General features: G+C 41.2%; 1 protein-coding gene across 2 annotated transcripts; it reads left to right on the plus strand.

Annotated features, from left to right (window-relative positions):
• Positions 1–17,657: 17,657 nt before the first annotated feature.
• LOC108595234 (glutathione S-transferase 1) lies at positions 17,658–18,706 on the plus strand. Of its 2 annotated transcripts, none has more exons than XM_017980432.1 (3): positions 17,658–17,747; positions 17,888–17,986; positions 18,054–18,706. In XM_017980432.1, exons 2-3 carry the CDS (start codon positions 17,889–17,891, stop codon positions 18,619–18,621), a joined length of 666 nt encoding a protein of 221 aa, XP_017835921.1. In that variant the 5' UTR covers positions 17,658–17,747; position 17,888; the 3' UTR covers positions 18,622–18,706. The 2 variants fall into 2 exon arrangements, with proteins under 2 accessions (XP_017835921.1, XP_017835922.1); XM_017980433.1 differs by having other exon boundaries at positions 17,710–17,747; positions 17,846–17,986.
• Positions 18,707–18,933: the final 227 nt, after the last annotated feature.

Here is an 18,933-nt window from a genome sequence, read left to right on the forward strand (position 1 = left end):
TTGCTGCTGCTGTTGTTGTTGTTGTAGTTATTGTTGATGTGCCTTTGTCAGTGAGCGGTGTCTGGTGTCAAATGACTTCCATTATGGCAACGCAAAGAGCATGCCACAACCATGACCAAGCCCAGCTCTCAACGCCTTAACTACTTGCACTTATGGCTCACAACGGTCTGCTGCCTTTCAGGATAAGTGTATTTGTGTGTTTGTTTCCATCTGTGGGTGTGTGTGTGTGTGTGTGTGCGTTTGGTGTTTGGTCTGGTCAACACTCGTGGCCAGTGAATAAAATTCCATGCGCAAACGGTCATGCCAATGCCATTTTAAATATTTACCAATTGCCATCAATGCCTTGCAGCAGTCGTAACAGTTGCAACTAACGGCAAAGGATTCGCATGCTAGCAAATTGCCAGCCATTTAGCAGTTTGCATAAAATTGCTACGATTTGTGCTTGTGCCAGTTAGAATGCTTCAAAAGCAAATGATCAAACAGCACTTAGCACTTTTCAAAGGCTTAAAACTTGCTAGATGCTAACGCTCTTTAAAAGCTGCAGACCACAAGTGCATTACTGATAAGAGCTATCGATTGATAAGCAACATAATTATCAGCAACTTAAGCTGACTACAACTCTGTGAAACATTTTTAGCAAGAAAACATGCAAAGCTGCAGCTTTGAATAAACTGTAGTTTTAATAAGTTACCTAACTAACATTTGTTGTGCAAACTTTAGCAAATTGTTGGCCGTTCGCTTGATAAATTAAGGCGAGAGTGCTTAAGTAATTCTGTGGCAATTATGTTTGTATGCCATAAGCTTATTAAACTGATTAAACAAACATGAAAGTAACTTTCACGCTCAAGCCAACGCCTCACAGCCCAACGACCCACAGCCCAGCGCCCAATGCCCAACGCTGACTTTAAAGCTTTAAAGTGTCTGATAAATGATGACTACAGGGCCCATAACTTATAAACTACAAGCCCAGGGCAAGGGTAGTGGGTTGTATAAACGAGTGATTTGCCTCTTTCAATATAAAAGGCTGGCTTGGCCAAAAAATAAAATATTGGCATTGACGCGCCAAGCATAAATAAATTAATGGTAATAAGTCAAAGGCCGCAACAAGCAGCGGCAGTGGCTGTGGCAACAGCAACGGCAACAGCAGCAGCAGGTGCTGTGGCAAGCAGTACAAACAGAAAATGAAGCATGAGCACGACCAGGAGCGAGCGAACGAACGAACGTAGGCAAACAAAGCGAATGAGTGAAAGATGGCCTAAAAAGCAGCCGACGCAGCTAACTCAGCAATGTGTGGCAGCCGCACGATACGTGCAACCTGTATGCCACTCAATTCGATTGCGTGGCATTAATATTAAATGCGTCGCAGCATATGTGTAAGTCACAAACACACACACAGACACACAGGCACACATACAGTTGTAAATACTGGCAGCGCTTAGCCGCTCATTTCTCTTATAAATATTTTAGCGCTATTTCCATAGCATGGCGAACAGAATTAGAACAGTTGTTGCTCTATTTATTCATTTGTAAGCGCCGCTGTCTGCAACTGGTAGCTGCTGCCTGCCGTTGTCCTAGACTCGATGCTCTAGTGAAAATAAGAAAGTTTCTCTGGCTTTTATGGTCTGCATTTATATGCCAAGGCAAGCTCCAAAAAGTATGCCACGAATGTAACTGCGCTCATTGTTGTTGTTTTTTTTTATATTTATATTACTTTTCTTCTTTTTTTTGTTTTTGTGCTGTGTTTCGTGCGCCTCACAAAAATAGCAACAATCGCCGCAAAATTCATGCCACAGATGAGAGCAGGCGACGGCGACGGTGACGGTGACGACAACGTTAACAGAAACTGGAGCAGCGTCCTCATGCTGTTGGGCCCGGATGGCAGCTTTAGTTCAGTTTCAGTTCCAGTTCACTCACATTGAAATAAAAGTTTATGCCACCCCATCACAGGCCAGACATGGCTACGACTACGGGCGTGTTGCTGTGGGCTTGGGCGCTGCTTGTTCTCCCTGTTGATAAATACAAAATGAGCTGGTGGCCATAGCTGCTGAAAGTTCTCGTTTACTGTTGCACAAATTGATTTTCTTTGCTGCTCTGCACGTTTGTATGTCTGTGTGTGTTTTTTTTTGGGTTTACTGCTCTAAAGATGCGTGAAAATTGAGCAATTTGACGTTTTAACTGTTGCTTGAATGGCGCTCGTTGCCATTGCCATTTCCGGTAATCAGCCACGTGCCGAATGCCGTAGCTACGGCAAAAACGAGGCGCAAAGCAATCTGCATGGGTCCAACTTGCAGCACTTACTATGCTGATTTATGACAGCTCATTTGCACACTGGACAGTCGGCAGCTACTAGCTAGGCACGCTCAACATTGCGTATGCGTGATTTGTATGCCAACATTGCCAATTGATTGCGTGTACGTTCTTTTAAAATGATTTCAAGCGGGAGCTGGGGGCACCATTTATGCAGTTAATTTGAGTTATATATGTTTGAAGCCACCCACACACACACATAAGTATATTGTTCTTTTTGTTTTAGCTGGCATTCGTTTGATTGTAAGCAGACTCTTAACTTGAGACGCCAAATTGTCGACATGCCTTTGACAATTTTACGCTGCGCACCTGAGCCCAAAAAGCTTGAGCCTCTGAAGGTTGTTCAACGCCCACTGCCACGCCCAACCCACGCCCAAGCAAAGCACACATTTATTTATGCACAGCAGGCAAGAACAAGCGGCAACAAATGCAAATAGAAAAAAAGAAAGAAAGAAAAGAAAAGCAAAAACACATTTTCAAGTGTGTCTTTCAGTTTTCAGTGCCCAGGCTCAAAGTCAGCCGCTAGCTCATCATCCATCTATGTTGTCGTCGTTGTCTATTCTTTCTTTGTTTTTGGTCTGCCAAGCGGCTTTTCAGCTGCTGCAAAAGTAAATAAGCTTGCAGAGGCAGCTCACGCAATTCATGCTCGACTACATTTAGGCCAGGACTCGTGACTTGTGCCAAATATTCAGAAGCGCGCGGTGCGTTCAAGCTTACAATAAAAATGCCGCATAAATCAAAAAGTGCTGGCGAGCGTCCCTGGCAGCAGCATTGTTTTGTCTACAAAGCCTTTCTTAATACACACACAGGCACACACACACACACACAGAGAGTCATGTTAACAGCCGTGTGCGCATTTCCGGTCGCTTGGCAAATTCGATTTCATGGCATTGTCACGTAAAATTTTCAACGAATTTCATGTCAATGAATTTCTTCTTTCATTCGCCGCAGCTTTACACTCATAATTCGACATACAAACACAAATATATGTACATAAAAATAAATATGTTCTTACGGCACATAAAGAGAAAAGAGCACATGAAACTGAATTTGTGTTTTGTCTGTTAACTTATTGTAGATTCAACATTTTGACATCAACCTGATACTTTCACTTTCAGTCCCGTCCCTTGAGTAGAGTAAACAATTTTGATTCTATTTGCGCTTTATTTGTTGGCAAATTCAATAATTCAATGAAAGGATTGTCAGCTTTGTTATTTAATTATTTAAGGATTTGCTATCAAAATATTGCCAAACACTCGTCACCCACACAGCTACTTTGACCCCAATGTGTGAGTGTCTGTGTGTGTGTGTGTGGCTGCCACTTGATGACTTTCAAGCTTAAATTTGAACACTTGCTGACTTTTATGCCCGACCCGTTTCAAATCACAGCGAAAAGCACTTGGGGAGTTGTGTCAACTCTCGTGCCCTTGCCTATATCTCTCTCTGCATATGACGAGTACCCGTAATTGCAAATACATATGATAAGCGGCTTTCAAGTTAATGATGCGTGCTACCTGTACACACACAGATTGACATAGGGGCGTACAAATACACATATGCAGACATATAGCAGGAACTCTGATTGCAGCCCACTCCACACAACAAAACACAAATCATTTTCATCATTTGGCAGCTACGCGATATGCGTTGTTGTTGTGGTGGAAAATGTGCTGCTCGTTATGTATTTATTGTTAAACTAATGATTATTTAACTGAGTGCATGCTAATGACGGCGGAATTGCAAATTAATTACCTCGAAGCATTTCAAGTTTTTGTCAAAAACCACTAAGCAGCGCTGTTAAATTACATAAACGTTTGCCATGAGCACCGCTGTTAAATAACATAAACTTTTGCCATGAGCACAGCTGATCTGTTAGAGCGAGACAGACTCACCAGAGTAGTGGTGAGTTTATTATAGATGCGCTTATATTTCAACAAATGCAATTAAAATTGATTGCACAAAAAGCCAATTGGCTTAGATCAAACTTTTGGCAAACTTATAAACTGCTGACGCATCGTATTGAAAAGAGTCTATAAAACTGCAGCATCAAAGTAACAAATAAGCGCTGATGCCTGCAGTTTGCTGCTGCAAGTCAGTTGCTTAACTCATAAATGCTTGGCTATATGCATAACGTTTCGTTACTGGGAGGACAAGCAGGGCCAAGGCATGTGCAATTAAGAGGCGCCAGCAAGAGTCAGGCTGGGCCAAATTGTTTACCAAGTAATAAAATAATTTTGCGGCGGCAACAACTTGAACTTGGTCTTGTGCACTTGGCGCTAGCACAAGTTGTTGCCACATGTGGCGCGTGTGTGGTGTGCGAAGACACAGCGTCGCCACATGTGCACAACTGTAAGTGGGTGGGGTGGTGGGCTGCAAAGAAATTTGCGCATTTCATTAGGCGAATTAAGCAGCGTCAAACTTTTGTGTGCGCAGCTTGTAAATGAAATTTCAATTTAAACCATTTTGTGTTAGTCTCAATCAAAAAGCAGCAGCAGACAACACGAATGCATTTGTTTGGAAAACTTGAGAGCACAAGAGCCAAATGGCAAATGAAAAATGAAAAATAAAATACTGAAAAAGCAGCTGCTCCAATTTGCAGCCTCAAACTTTTTGTATGCCGCCTGATTTGCGTTTGTGTGTGTGTTTTATGGATTGAATGCTTGTAGCCAAAGAGACTACGACATACAAAACACTTTTGCTCTATAAATACATATGTATGTGTGTGGGTGTGTGGGTGTGTTTTGCATGTCACATACAAAGAGTTGACAGTTTCAGTCTTTCAGTTTTAGTTTCAGTTTCAGTTGCATGCACACACACACATTTCCCTACATATGTCATCAGGCCAGGGCCATGGCAAAGCTTTGTGCAGATTGGGTATGGCCCCCTTTAAGTTCAACAGACTAGCAGCAAAGCTTCGCTGTGGCTTACTTTGCTTTCTTCGCTCGCAGATTTCCTTTTCATTTTTTTTGTTTTTAGTGCGCAGAGCGTGGAACGCCATTTTGCACGCCAACTGCCAGCATTCATTAAATGGCCATAAACAATTGGCGCAGTTTGTGCTACAACAACCACAATATAAGCCACAGTCAACGCTACAACAACAACTACAACAGCAACAACAGCAGCGATAACTAAGTACACGTTATGTAGCAACGCGACGCCTGAAAGCATGCAACAGTTTATTTATATGCGCCATAAGAAGTAAAATTTGTTGTAGTTGTAGTAGTGAGCGCGAGAGAGAGATAGAACGAGTGCAAGCAGAAAAAAAAAACATAAAAAGTGCCACAAACACGCAATTTTGTTTTGTGTGTGAATAAATCGTATTTTTGTTTATATCGACTGTGGCTGCTTTAAAGTTTGCAAACGCTTACTAAAAATTGTTAAATTATGTTTAAAATAAGTGCTACGGTTTTTTATATAAATTTTTTTGTAAATAAAAACTTTTGTTAGTGTATTTTAGTTTCGGATTGCTGCCTACAGTTTTGTGTTGCGTTTTCTCCATTAATTTTACGAGTATTGAAAACATAAGCTTAGGGTTGAAAAATGGTTCAAGGCAAGAACAGAAAACTGACGTGGGATTTGCAGCTTCTAAGAAATATTTATTATACAATTTATTTATTATGAGTTGCTGTTAAAGGTAACTGTTATTATTATTAAATGCGACTCATTTATTTATTATTTTATACATGAGGCTTAGCTGCAAATTGAAGCGTTAAAACTAAATCGAATAAAATAACTCAGTGGCCAATATAAAAATGTTATAGCAAATTAAACTCGCAAGCAATTTAAAACGTTTGAATGCTTTAAGTGTAGTTTAAATAAGATTCTCTCTGCTCATTAACAATTGAAAAGTTGCATTGCAACTTGCTGTTTGCCCCAGTTTAACTTTGTTTACCTCACTTTGTTGTTGCTCACTTTGTTGGTTGCTTTTGTTGCTGTTGTTGCAGCTGTCTTCAGTTGGGCGCACAATGTATCACATATTTAATTAAAATTTGCGGCGCACACAGACACAGCAAACTAATTTCAAAATACAAGCGCATAAAAGTATTTACATACTATAACTGTGTGCGTATGTGTGTGTGTGTGTTTATTGTCAATGAAGCGGCGGCAGAGTGGGCAAAGAGAGAATTTATACAAATATTTAAAAACATATATGAATGAGCATTTATTTAGCTTGCGATAAGAGCAGCTAACGCGTACAGTTAAGCACGTGGCCATTAAGCGTGTCAGAGATTTTGGCTAATTGGCAATTGCTTGACGTTGGGCAGATGCAAAAAATCTCAGCAAAAAGCGACAGCGAGAAATGTTTAAAGCGAAGAGTTGGGCTGGCAGCAGTGTGGCTGCGGTGCAAACAGGCGTAGCAATTAAAGCGCGTGACGAAAACATTTTTAAGCGACACGCCCCTCACACACACACACACACACACTGGGAGAGCGAGACAGAGATAGAGATAAACCGCCTTCAAAATTGCTCTCAGCATATTTTTCGGCCATTTGGCATTTGCTGTTTATACAAGCTGTCAGCATTTGGCTCATAATTTTTATTCTATCAACTTTTCACGTCTGCGTCTGGCCCCCCGCTTGACTCATCCGCCAGGCAAATGCTCTCGTTAGCTATTGTATGTGGCTCTGTCTCTCCAGCTATTGTTTTGGCACAATAATTCAAAATGAAAAGTGCGAGGGCAGCAGCAATCATTTTCGACTTGCAACACGGCATAAAATTTGTGTCAATTGCTTTCAGTGTATGTGTGTCTGCCATTGTTGTTTGTGTGTTTGAGTGCAACGTTAGATCGTCAGCTTTCATAGAGTGGTTCGAGTGTTGATTTATGACACGTCCAGCGTCAGCGACTGACTGTAAATTCGCTTGCCAAGGGACCCTCGTAACGCTTTAGCATTTAAACTTAGCTGTTAGCGCATTACTCATACGCCAAGTGAGCCGCACACACTTTACTTAATTGCCGCTACCGAAAAAAATACAAAAATAATTTGATTACACACATACACACACACACACACCTATTTACATTCGAAGCACATGAAACTGACAGCAAGCATTTGAAAATTTATGACCAGCCACTTGGCAAACACAAATTGTGTGCGAGAATTCTAAATGAAAATATTCAGCAAAGCGCAACAAAAACAAATATACTTGTCTTCAAATGAAGACAATTTGTAAAAGCCCAAAACAGGAAAAAGCGTTAAGTATGTTTGCATTTAAGATGTAAGAACAGATTGCCCACATGTGCATGACATATGAAATAAATAATAAAGTGCCAGAACAAAATAAAACTAATCACAGAGCTTAATTGCACATTGCCGATCATTTTAAGCTAAGCCAAATTTGCAACCCAATGAACTTAAAAAAAAAAGAAAGCTATTTATTCAAATTTCATTGGAAAACTCTTATTTGAATTTTCTTAATTATGAATTAAATAGAATAAGATAATAAATATAACTAAAGAATCTGCTTGCTGTGATTACGTATACGCCAGCGCAGCCAATGAAATAAATTTCAATAAACAAAGAGAATGCAAACAATCTAGCGCAATGCTGCTCTTTAACTTTATATCAAACAAATGGCTTTTAAATTGATTTTTATTCTTCGCTGTATCTAACAAATTTGTTTCTGAGTGCAGCAATTTCCATGCACTGGCTGCACTTATTTTTAGTTTTTATAGATCGAAATCATTTGTATACACATCAAGGCGAGTGCAGCTCATTAGCCAGCAACCAGCAGCCACTTGAACTGCAAGCAAGTTGTGTATTTAGTTCGAACTGTGCATTTGCCAAACAGTTTTCATTAAAACTGGCATTTGAATTGACTTGCCTGAAAAGGCAGACAGCTAACAATTTGTTTATGAATTGCATGCCCAAGCTAACTAAAATAAAGATGCTTGTGTGCAAAGCCATTTGTTGATTTGCTGTCAAAAGTTCTGTGTGTGCTCGTTGCCTGGCTCTTGGCAAGCTTGGGTCCTAGGGTAAGGTAGCCTCAGCTGTTGGACAGCTCATAAAAATTTTATAGTTTCAATGAATATAAAATGTTGAGTGTAAAACACAAAGCATAATGCGCAGCAGTAACAACAAAATACAAAATAAATAAATATAGAATTTACTACAATAGCGAGAGAGCAATAAAGAGAGCAAAGCGGCACAGCCGACAGTGTGAAACGCTCTATGCATTTGCTTAGTATACTCATTACCCAAACTAAACTAAAAGACTGTTTTGCTTGCCATTGTACAGAGTCTGGCAAAAAATTGCTAAGAAAATACTAAAAACTCGCACTTTGCAATTGTTTGTTTAAAGTTGCTTTCAAGATTTATGCGCATGTGTGTGTGTCTGTGTAGCATTGAAAATTGCGCGAACAAATATAAACAAGCGTTTTAATATTTACAGTACACAGCGACAGCAGCAACAGCAGCAGCAGCGGCAGCAAGTGTACAAAGATTACGCATACGCCAGGGCAGCCAATGAAATTAATTGAATGAGATAAAGTATATGCAACAGCCGCTGTTATTTAGTTTATTATGCAGCATTAAGGCTATACATATACTTTTTATTTAAAAAACACTTTAATACAAGCGTGCTTAATAGCAATATTTTAATAAAAAAGCAATTAGTTTGCTGTTGAAAATGAAATAAAACTCAATTTTCACAGCCTTTGTGTGGCTGTAATTAAAGCAACTTGTTTATGTTTATGCAAAGATTACGCATACGCCAGCGCAGCCAATGAAATAAATGACATTTTTTATGTAAAGTACTTTGCAGCACGCCTAATAATTTTAATCAATGCAATAGAAATTCAACAGCTTTGTGTCTAGCCCGCATATGCGCTAGTTAAAGCCATTGAAACTATGTGGTGTGACTTGGGCGCATAATTGTTCGGTTGGCATTTTGGCGGCTTAATTAGCTGGCGATTAATTATTTGCCAATTTACCCTCATCAACTTCTTGCCGAGAGTTCCAATTAGAGAGGCGACTGCCACGACCACGCCTACGCCCAAGCGTGGAGAGCGTATCATTGCGGCTTGAAACTTATTTCATGCCACATAAATGTTGAGGAACACACACGTACAGCGTATAAGTTGTATGGGCCGACTTTTTCACTGTAATTGTTATAAGCGTTGTTGCTGTTGCTGCTGCCTGCGCATTGTTTGTGGCACGTCACGGAAGTTAAAGTTGCTGTGGCAACTTGTAATTAACTGAAACAAAAAAAAAAAAAAAAAAGAAGAAAAAGAAACAAGTAGTCAACTTTTTGGGCTAATCTCTAGCTAAATAACAAATATACATAAATTAAATACGCGTATTGTTTGCTATATACATTCTTTTGCCCACACACACCTCAATCGCGTCTGTGTGTGTGTGTGTGTGTGTGTGTGTCGTAAACATTTTTTATGGCTAATATTCTTTTTGTTGCTGTTAGAAAGGATGCGCTGGCAGCTTATTATTTATGATCTAAAGACTGAATGTGTATATATACTAATGTATACATTTTTATACGCTGCCAAATTCAATTAGCATAAAATTACGCATACGCCGCGTGCAACAATGTAGGCTTGTAGGCTACGCTTTGCCAATTGCTTTCAACTTATTAGCATAATGGCAAACTAAAACTAATTATGCAAACTCAAAGGCAAAGCGCGCACCAACCAGAGAGAGAGGTCAACAGATTAAAAATAAACATGCTATTGTTAAATGCGACCCGCATTCAAACACTTACTTTGCTTAATGTTCAGCATTTACCAATTTGTATGTTAATTGAGTTCTCTGCACAAATATATATGAATATAAATATTAATTTCTTTGTTGTGAACTTTAATTATAAAGCGTATTTCTTAGAATTTTGTGCTGTTTATATCTCTCAAAGTTTTGGCTTTTTGTCTGCTTTGAGCTTTGGGCTCGAAGTGTGTGCTTTTGCCTTTGCCATTTACATTTTATGCATATTTTAATTGCTCGCAGGCTGAAAATTTGTGGCAGCTTTTCACGGTCGCTGCTGCATAAATTGAGACTCAGTCTCGAGCTTAAGCTGTGGTCAATGCACTTGCCGGGGCTCTGCTGTATCCCTTTTCTTTTTTTATATGCATATATACAAACAGCTAAAGGGTCTGTTGCTAGCATTTTTAATTGAAAATTAGAAGGAAACCTGGCAAGTTATGTCCTTGGGCTAACTGCTGCTCTTAGCAGGATTTACGTTTTTGTTTTTGTTTTTTGCTTCTGTTGTGTGCGGCGCTGCCTTTGTTGTTTATTAAACTTCAATTAGAGAAGTTTTTCAATTAAAATGCCGTGCAGAGTGCAGTGCGTTTACTTTTATTATTTCAAGTGTGCACAGCTAGAACTTTTGTTTGACCAATTGCCCTGCTGGGCGTGGTCCTGGGCGTTATTGAACTTGCCAGCAACTAATTGGTTTTTGTTGTTGCGTCCGCTGCTGCTGCTGCTGCTGATAACACATGCAAATAAATATAAATAAACAATTTTATTGCGTTGCATTGTTGACATTTTAATATCAATCTGCATCAACAATGGCGCCAACGCGACAATGATAAATACGCAACAATTCCAAGAACGACATTATTGTTTTAAATAGATTAAAAATCGACAGTGCACGAAATGTCAGAACAGAGCAGAGCAGAGATAATTGTAGCTGCACACACATTTTATTACAAATTAAGCATATAACAAGCTAATGGATAACACCTGCTAGGGGCCAAGGGGAAGGTGAGGGGGGTGGCAGAAGAGCGCCATCGAAGCGAGAACACAACAGAAGCCCAAACATAAACATGATGAAGATGGAGCACACAGCAACACACAAATATAACTTACATATATATATATATATATGAGTAGGTAGGTGGGTGGTTGGGTCGGTTGGTTGGTGTTTAGGGGTTTGGTTGCTGGTTTTACTTATTTACACTTCACTCAGTTGGCCAATGGCTGTTGCTCACTTCGCGCACGTTATGTTTCGCATTCAGCTTTATGCCTTTAGCCTTAGCTTTCAACTGTTGTTCGCTTGTGTTTCTGTTTCGTTTGCTTGCGACGCCAGCACCAAACGCTTTGAGCTACAACGAGGAACTGAACAGAGAAATTGGGAAAACAGTTCGGGATACGCGAAAAGCTCAACGCAACGAAATGGCAATGGAACAGCGCTGGCGTGCGAGAGCGTCAGAGCAAGCGTTCGAGGCAGAGAGTGAGCGCAAAGTTCTAAACACAATGGGGAGACACCAAGATGTTGCGCCAGGGACACTTGTAGCTTGCCGCAGCAATTTCGACTCGAAACTCGAGACCGAGACCGAGACCAAAGTTTGTAAACAAAATATTATTTTGGTTTGCTGCTCGATTTGTTTGTCAGCGCTAGACAACAATGCGCTTGAGCTTAATTAATAGCCAAGCACAGGAGCATGAGCGCTTCCAACTGTTTGCTGTGTAAACAGTCTGCTACTGCTTCGCCAGCTGCTGCTCTGCTCTACGTGCTTCTGATAAGATAAACAATGTGGCCAATAGTATGATCAAGCGGCTTAACAAAGCGACTGCTGGCTGCTGTTTACCTATGAATTGTGTCAATCCCGGGCAATGCGTGAGAGCTTTGCAGTCGTCTCGCTATCGGTTTTTGTTTCAATTCCATTTCATTGCGTTGGCGCGAATTTCAACTGCAGCAGCCAAAGCGGCGGGCTTTAAAAATTTTGGGGCACATCAAATGCTCATTACTTTAATTATTTAGTGTCATCAAACTGCGGAGACTGCGGAGGTTGGAGCTGGGGCTGCATTTGCGTTCGGCCTTGCTCCGCACAGTAAATGGAGATTTTTTGTCAAGAAATTAATGTATGTATAAACAGGCGCAACCCTTTTAGGCAGCAAACATTTGTTTAGTCCCACGGCAGCGACTCGACACACACATGCGACAGCTAACAAGGATTTAATGCGCTTGTTGTTGCGGCAACAAGATTTATGAGCTGCGGACAAAGGAAAACTTGCCTATGTGCTTAACATATTTCGAACATAATTGTAATTGTTATTGTGCAGATTATGCAGCGCATTGAACTGTATACATTATATAAAAGCCTTGGCCTCAACCCGCTCTCGGCTTTGAATTTCACAAAGTGCCAACGAACTTTTGCCAGACTCCACTGCTCACTCCATTAATCGAGCTAAGACGTCTGTCAGTTTGATACGCAGGTGTCTTGGAGCCTTTGTAGCAAATTAAAGGCGATTAGGTAACAAAGTCCACAGCTCACTCCTCAGCCCTTATTCTTGCGCTCCGACTATCTTTCACAGTTTGCTGCCATCAATGCCCAGCGCTCACAATCAATTTGAATAGTTAATAAGCTGAATGGGGGCGCTCTGCACTCTTTCCCAGCAGCACGCCATTGTTTGTAATTGAATCTCCTGTTGCGTGCTCCCAACGGACTCAGCTTGCTCACTCTTTCTCGCTCATTCGCTTGCTCGCTTACTCGCTTAGTGTGTGCACTTTAGTGCTGCTGCTGCTGCTGTCGCTGCATAAATTAATTGATTTACTTAGTGCTTGTGTGCAGACTAAAACCCCAACCTATGGTGCAGTAGTTGCCATTTGGCAGCCGAACTGTCAATTAGCATTTTATCATTCCCATTCTAGTGCGGTTAGGCAGCGTGTGCACTGCAAACACGGCGTATGCGTAACGTCTCGATAGGATTTATTGGTCAAAAGGGTCAGAGCCACTGTTTTACGTTTAATGGGCCACAAAAAAATAAGCGAACTGCAAACATTTTAGCTGCTCATAAATCTTTGCATTTTAGCGCATTTATGTTGCTCATAAAATTCAGCAAACAATTGCTCGATAACAAAATAAAGGGATAATGCGAGCAAGCTACTTGGCATAAAAATATATATTTCTATATATAAGCACTTGGAATTTACTTGGTATGTCGCAGCGCTTTTCAATTTCCCATTAAATATGCTTATTTACACCAAATGAGCTTTAACATTTAAGCTGCCTCGTAGCTCTCGTAGCACTTTGTAGCTTCTACCCACAATCCTTGCCCATGCTGTCAAAATGTGAACAGCGCTCAAAGCTGAAAATTAATCCGCTTGCCCCAACAAAAGTTTTTGTACTAGTTTAGTTGAGTTGAATTGAGGATGTGGGCGTGGCAGTTCAGTTCCCTAGTTGAATGCCTGCGGACAGTGTGGCAACGTTGGCTGCTGAGCTACAGTTAAACATTACAGTTAGCTGACCATGAATGGCAACTACAAACGACAAAGTACATACTTGATTAAACGCAAAGAGCGGTGAGCATAAATTCACTCGCTACCTAATCAAATCACAGCTAGTTTAGTAGTCCGACCTAATCTGGAAGCTCCAAAGTGTGCAGCAGTTTATTTCGAATGCCAAACAAATTTAAATGTTTGGCGACTTGCCAATAGCATGAATATATTTGAAATCTCAACTCCCGCTGCTGGGAATTTAATAGCCATAATATTTATAATATTTATCTTTTTTTACTAAATGTATTCATTACTTTGAAACTCATTGGATTCATTGAAATCTCGACTCGCAGCGCTGGGAATAGCTTTGCCTGAATTTAATAGGAATATTTTAATAACATTTATCATTTTTAAAAACCGTTTTGAACTAATGTATTCATTACTTTGAAATTCATTTGATTTGCTTCGCAAAGAAATTTGCGTATGGACTGTGTTTTGTCGAGGGATTTGCTTAATGGCACCAAAAACAATGTTATAAAGTGCCTGCAGGGCAATGTGTAGTATGTCCCCGGACAAGGATTGGGCTCTGTGTTGTATTTCTCATGTGAGTTCACTAACAGTTTTGTTGTGCGTCCGTCCATTTGTTGATGCATGATGCATGGGGCCGGCTGCTCTGCTGGCTGCTGTTGCTGTTGATAGCTGTTTGCCTTACGGGCGTTAATCCATCAAAAGCAGTTAGGCTGGCTGCTGCTGACTGCTGACAGCGGCCTTCAAAACAAAACCAATAAAAGCTTGCCAAGCATCTGGCGACATGGCAGCAGCAACATTAATATACATACATATACATATGCGTATAAAAATCATGCACACACACACACACGCAGACATTCAGTTACAGGTGCGAGCTATAAAAGTGAATGCGAAGCGCATTTGCTTGTTGATTTCCAACCCCCACCAGCTATGTATGCAAAAATCAAACGACAAATAAACAAACAAACTGAAATAACGACACAAATTATATTGCAGCATTTTTTCTATGCTTGAATAAAGTTCAATAAAGTGACATCAAAGTAGAAAGCATTCACCCGATTTCCACTCTGTGATAACCGTCAACAGAGAGTAAATTAAAGAGCCGCCGCTCGCAGGCATCCCAACAGGAAACCTGACACGCGCACGCACCAATATAATATAAGAACTGCACGCAACAGTTCGGACTACGGAGGTCAGAGCAGAGCACAGGACAGGACAGATGTCATTGATAGACGGAACCTTTGACACACATGTCTGCACTGAGCGATTAAAACTTAGTTCACCTCGCCCGCTTGAAAATTTGTCAGCTACTTGTCATGTTATGTTAGCATTAACATTGATCGCTCGCTTAAGCTTAACATAATTTATCGAAACGCGCTGGTGGCTCAATTACGTGCGATGATGCTATCGATGATTTTGTCAAGTGTATTGGATATGAGCGTTAAGGCATTTAAAAAATGTTGTCATGCTGTTTCGAACCCTCGAATTTGATTTGCATGCCCAAGTCCAGTGGCTTTGATTGGCCATTATATATTGGTAGTCCTGAACTTAATTTGACTATAGGCCGCTTTCTCATATCTTTATCTAAGTAATGGAATGTCACTTTTAATTTAGCTAGCGATTTATATAAATCTCCATACATTTGCCTACTCCATTATGGCCCCCAGACAGCTGCTGCTACAGCTGGGACCTTGTGCTGCCAATGCCGCCAGTTCATTTCCAATAAAAACAAAGGCAAAAACTGCCTTACAGCGTTCAAGCCACAATAAGCAAATAGCGTGGGAGCAAGCTGTGTTGTATTGAAGGCGCAATATATACAAAGACAGCTTCATTGTGCTTATCAGATGCTCTTAAACACACTTGTATACTGTTAGATACATACATACATACAATACATACATATATTCCTATTATGTTGAAAGCAAGTCCTTGGCATTGTTTGTAGCTGCCTGCTGATTGCGGTCTAACGGCGCTTTAAAACCGCTTTTGAGGCATTTGGGAAGTGAGTGGCGGGCGTCAGTGGCAGTGGCAGCAATTAGCCCACAAAACGGACTGGCATTTAATTGTTATTAATTGTCAGCGGGATATTTCACTACATAGAGCTATACAAAGAAGTTAAGTTAAGTTAAGTAATATTTATGTGGGCGAGCGGAAATTCAAAGCGATTGACGCGTACGCTCGCTCGCTCGCATAAGCGTAGCGGTTACTAGGCGCAACCATTAATAACACTGGATTTTCCACTTGGAGATGAAGCTGGATCTGCTGACAATGGCAGGCGAGCACACGATGTCAGCCAGCGGCAACGACAGCACTCAACATGCTTCAAGTGCGTATCCATAACCATATCCTGTTGTCGCCATATTGCCTCTACTCCAATTAATCTCACACGCTTTTGAGCTTTAACTGCGAGCGCCCGAGCGAGCAAGCGCTGTTGTGATTTCAATTAAAGGCGCAAAACTAAGTTATGAAGATAAATGTCACTCGTCAAATGGCAATCAATTAGTTAATGCCTTTAGCCTTGTCTTGTATGGCTTAAATAGTTTACCTACCAGCAAGACGTCTAGCTGAAATTACTCAATTACGATATTAAATTTAATACTTAGAGCATGAGTGCGAGGGCATGAGCTTGCTTTTTGATCACACTAAAAGCTTTAATAACTGTAAATTGCTTTCACAACATTTTTGTTAGCCCCTACGCCCGCACTCTCTGTCTCTCCCTCTCTCTCTCTCTCTCTCTCTGGAACTCACCTGCATGCCAGCGCCAGCGCCAACACACATTTCAGCCCTCCGCAACGCCCCGGCACTTTGGCTTTGGTATTTCCATTTCAGTGCGGCGCGTGACCAAATATTTAAGGACACTTCAACGTGAGCAGCACTTTGAGTGCCAGCTCGAGCTACAGTTCGAGTTCGAGTTCGCTTTCGAGTACGAGTTCAGGCCGAAGTTATTGACTTTTTGTGTCGCCAAAATAAATTGCTGCCAGGCTGCCTGGGCTGCTGCAGAAAAACCCAATTAAATTTCATTTGAACCTTAGCGCGGCGTTGCGCCTCGAGCATTTTCGGCTCAGTCATTAACTAAATCTGAAATCCGCTTAAAAATTTAATACTAGCACCTGTTAAGCAGTTCGCCCTGGGGCCCCCAAAAGGGCGCCAGGTCAATATAGCTTAGCTTAACTTGGCTTAGCAGCCCCGAAATCGTGCACATTATTTGCTCTTTAAATATGCACGTCCCATCAACGCCAAAAGCGGCAGCAATAACAAAAACTTTTGCTTCTACGTCTACTTGGGCGCCCGCTCCATGCGAATTGACAGCCAAATTGGCAGTAATTGAATTAACACATAAGTGAATTAATTCATTAGACAGCATTTACGCAGTGCGTCTTGCTTGAATGTAAATCTGAATCTTATGCATGGACAATCTCATAGATTTAAATGCAAACGAAATGCCCTAAGGCAGTAACTAGTCAGCCCACCCACACATATGTAAATAGAGATAGAGATTTAGCACTCAACTGTAGACAGTATGTAATTTAAGCTAGACAGCAGTTAGCAGGTATAGGTTGTTTGCTTATAAGTTAGTCAGAAATCATCCGATTCTTACACGCTTATGATGCTTAAAACAAAGTTGCATGTTTATATTTTGGATTTTAAAGCTTACACCTTATTTCGATTTTTGGCAATTTAATATCACAAAATAACAGAAAAAATATCTAATATCCTAACATTTCCTAATGTGCATGCAGTTTTGTTCAGATTTATTTCACGAATATAAAAAAAATGAAGCTCTAAAATTGGACACAATTTTGCTAAGTTAAAGCTTTTAAAAGTTTGCAATATCAAAAATAAAAATTGTCTGTGTGCTCATTTTAATTGTAATTACGACGTCAACATATGAACTGTATTTCATTTCGCTGAGTTAGAGCTATTCAAAGTTCGAAACTATAACAAAAATAATCGGCTGCATAGCATTTTTAGTAATTGCTTGGTTAGGCCCCAGCCCCTACCTAGCTACGCCCATGCGTATGCATGTGCTCTCTCTCTATCTCTCTCTCCCTTTTTTCAGTGTTCGTTGTCTACTGAAAGCTTTGCCGGCTTTAGTTTGCTCTCACACCAGCTGATAATGATCTGTGCTCTCTCACCTGCTGCTTGGCTCTCGCAGCTTTCTGTTTCGTCAGTCACTTCACAAACGTCGACAGAGCAACTGTAGTTTCGTTTAGCTTTCGATAGATAAGCAAAAGCATTTGCAGGTTAATTTTGTTTGTCATTTGTTATTTGTTTTGTTGCTCTGCGCATGCACGCAAAACGATAATTAACATAATAAGAATAATATTGCGTTTATCTGTAGCACACGCACTTTGACTTTGACATTTGTTTGCTATATTGACAGAATGTCCAACAAACCGGTTCTATACTATGCGCCACGCAGTCCGCCGTGCCGTGCGGTGCTGCTGACAGCCGCTGCTCTGGGTGTGGAACTTGATCTGCGGTAAGTCGACGCCGGCATACGCTACTCGAGTTGGAAAACCAGTTGTAAAAGAAAACTTGTCTTGCAGTGTGGTCAATGTGAAGGCGGGTGAGCACAAGTCTGAGGAATTTCTGAAGCTGAATCCGCAGCACACGATACCCGTGCTGGAGGACAATGGCGCTGTGGTGAGCGACTCGCATGTGATCTGCAGCTACTTGGCGGACAAGTATGCTGGTCAGCAGGATGCGCTGTATCCCAAGGATGCAGCCAAGCGTCGTGTTGTGGATGCGCGTCTTTACTACGACTGTGGTCATCTGTTTCCACGCGTGCGCTTCATTGTGGAGCCAGTCATCTATTTTGGCGTCACTATCGTGCCAGAAGATCGCATTGTCTACATGCAGAAGGCCTACGATGGACTGGAGCACTGCTTGAGCAGCGGAGATTATCTGGCAGGCGCAGAGCTGAGCATTGCGGATCTGTGCACAGTTGCGACGGTGTCCACAGCAGCTGCCTTTGCGCCTATCGATAGTGCGCTGTATCCCAAGCTGACGCAGTGGCTCAAGCGCATGGAGCAGTTACCGTATTACAAGAGCTGCAATCAGGAGGGACTGGAAATGCTTGTCAATCTGGTCAAGGGGCTGCTGGTGGAGCACTAACAATGGCGCACTGAGCTTACAATTTCCCACATCAATCAACTTGGCCATAACTAATACCAATACAATATGTTTGCTCTTCACTGTCCAAGCTTGAGTTTCATTGGACAGGGTGGGTGGCATGGGGGGTCATCTGATAGAAGGAAACAGTTATGTGCAGCTGTTGTGCAAAGTAATGGTAAAACTTTTTATGGGCTCCAGGGCACCAGCACCAGCAGCAGCAGCAGCAGCAACAACTTGCAGCATAGACTGTGTGAAATATAAGCCAAACTTTTGTGGCATCTATTGTTATTTGTGCGCATTGCTTTTCTAGTT

The sequence above is a fragment of the Drosophila busckii genome, chromosome 2R (assembly GCF_011750605.1).
Source record: "Drosophila busckii strain San Diego stock center, stock number 13000-0081.31 chromosome 2R, ASM1175060v1, whole genome shotgun sequence".
NCBI classification, from domain to species: domain Eukaryota; kingdom Metazoa; phylum Arthropoda; class Insecta; order Diptera; family Drosophilidae; genus Drosophila; species Drosophila busckii.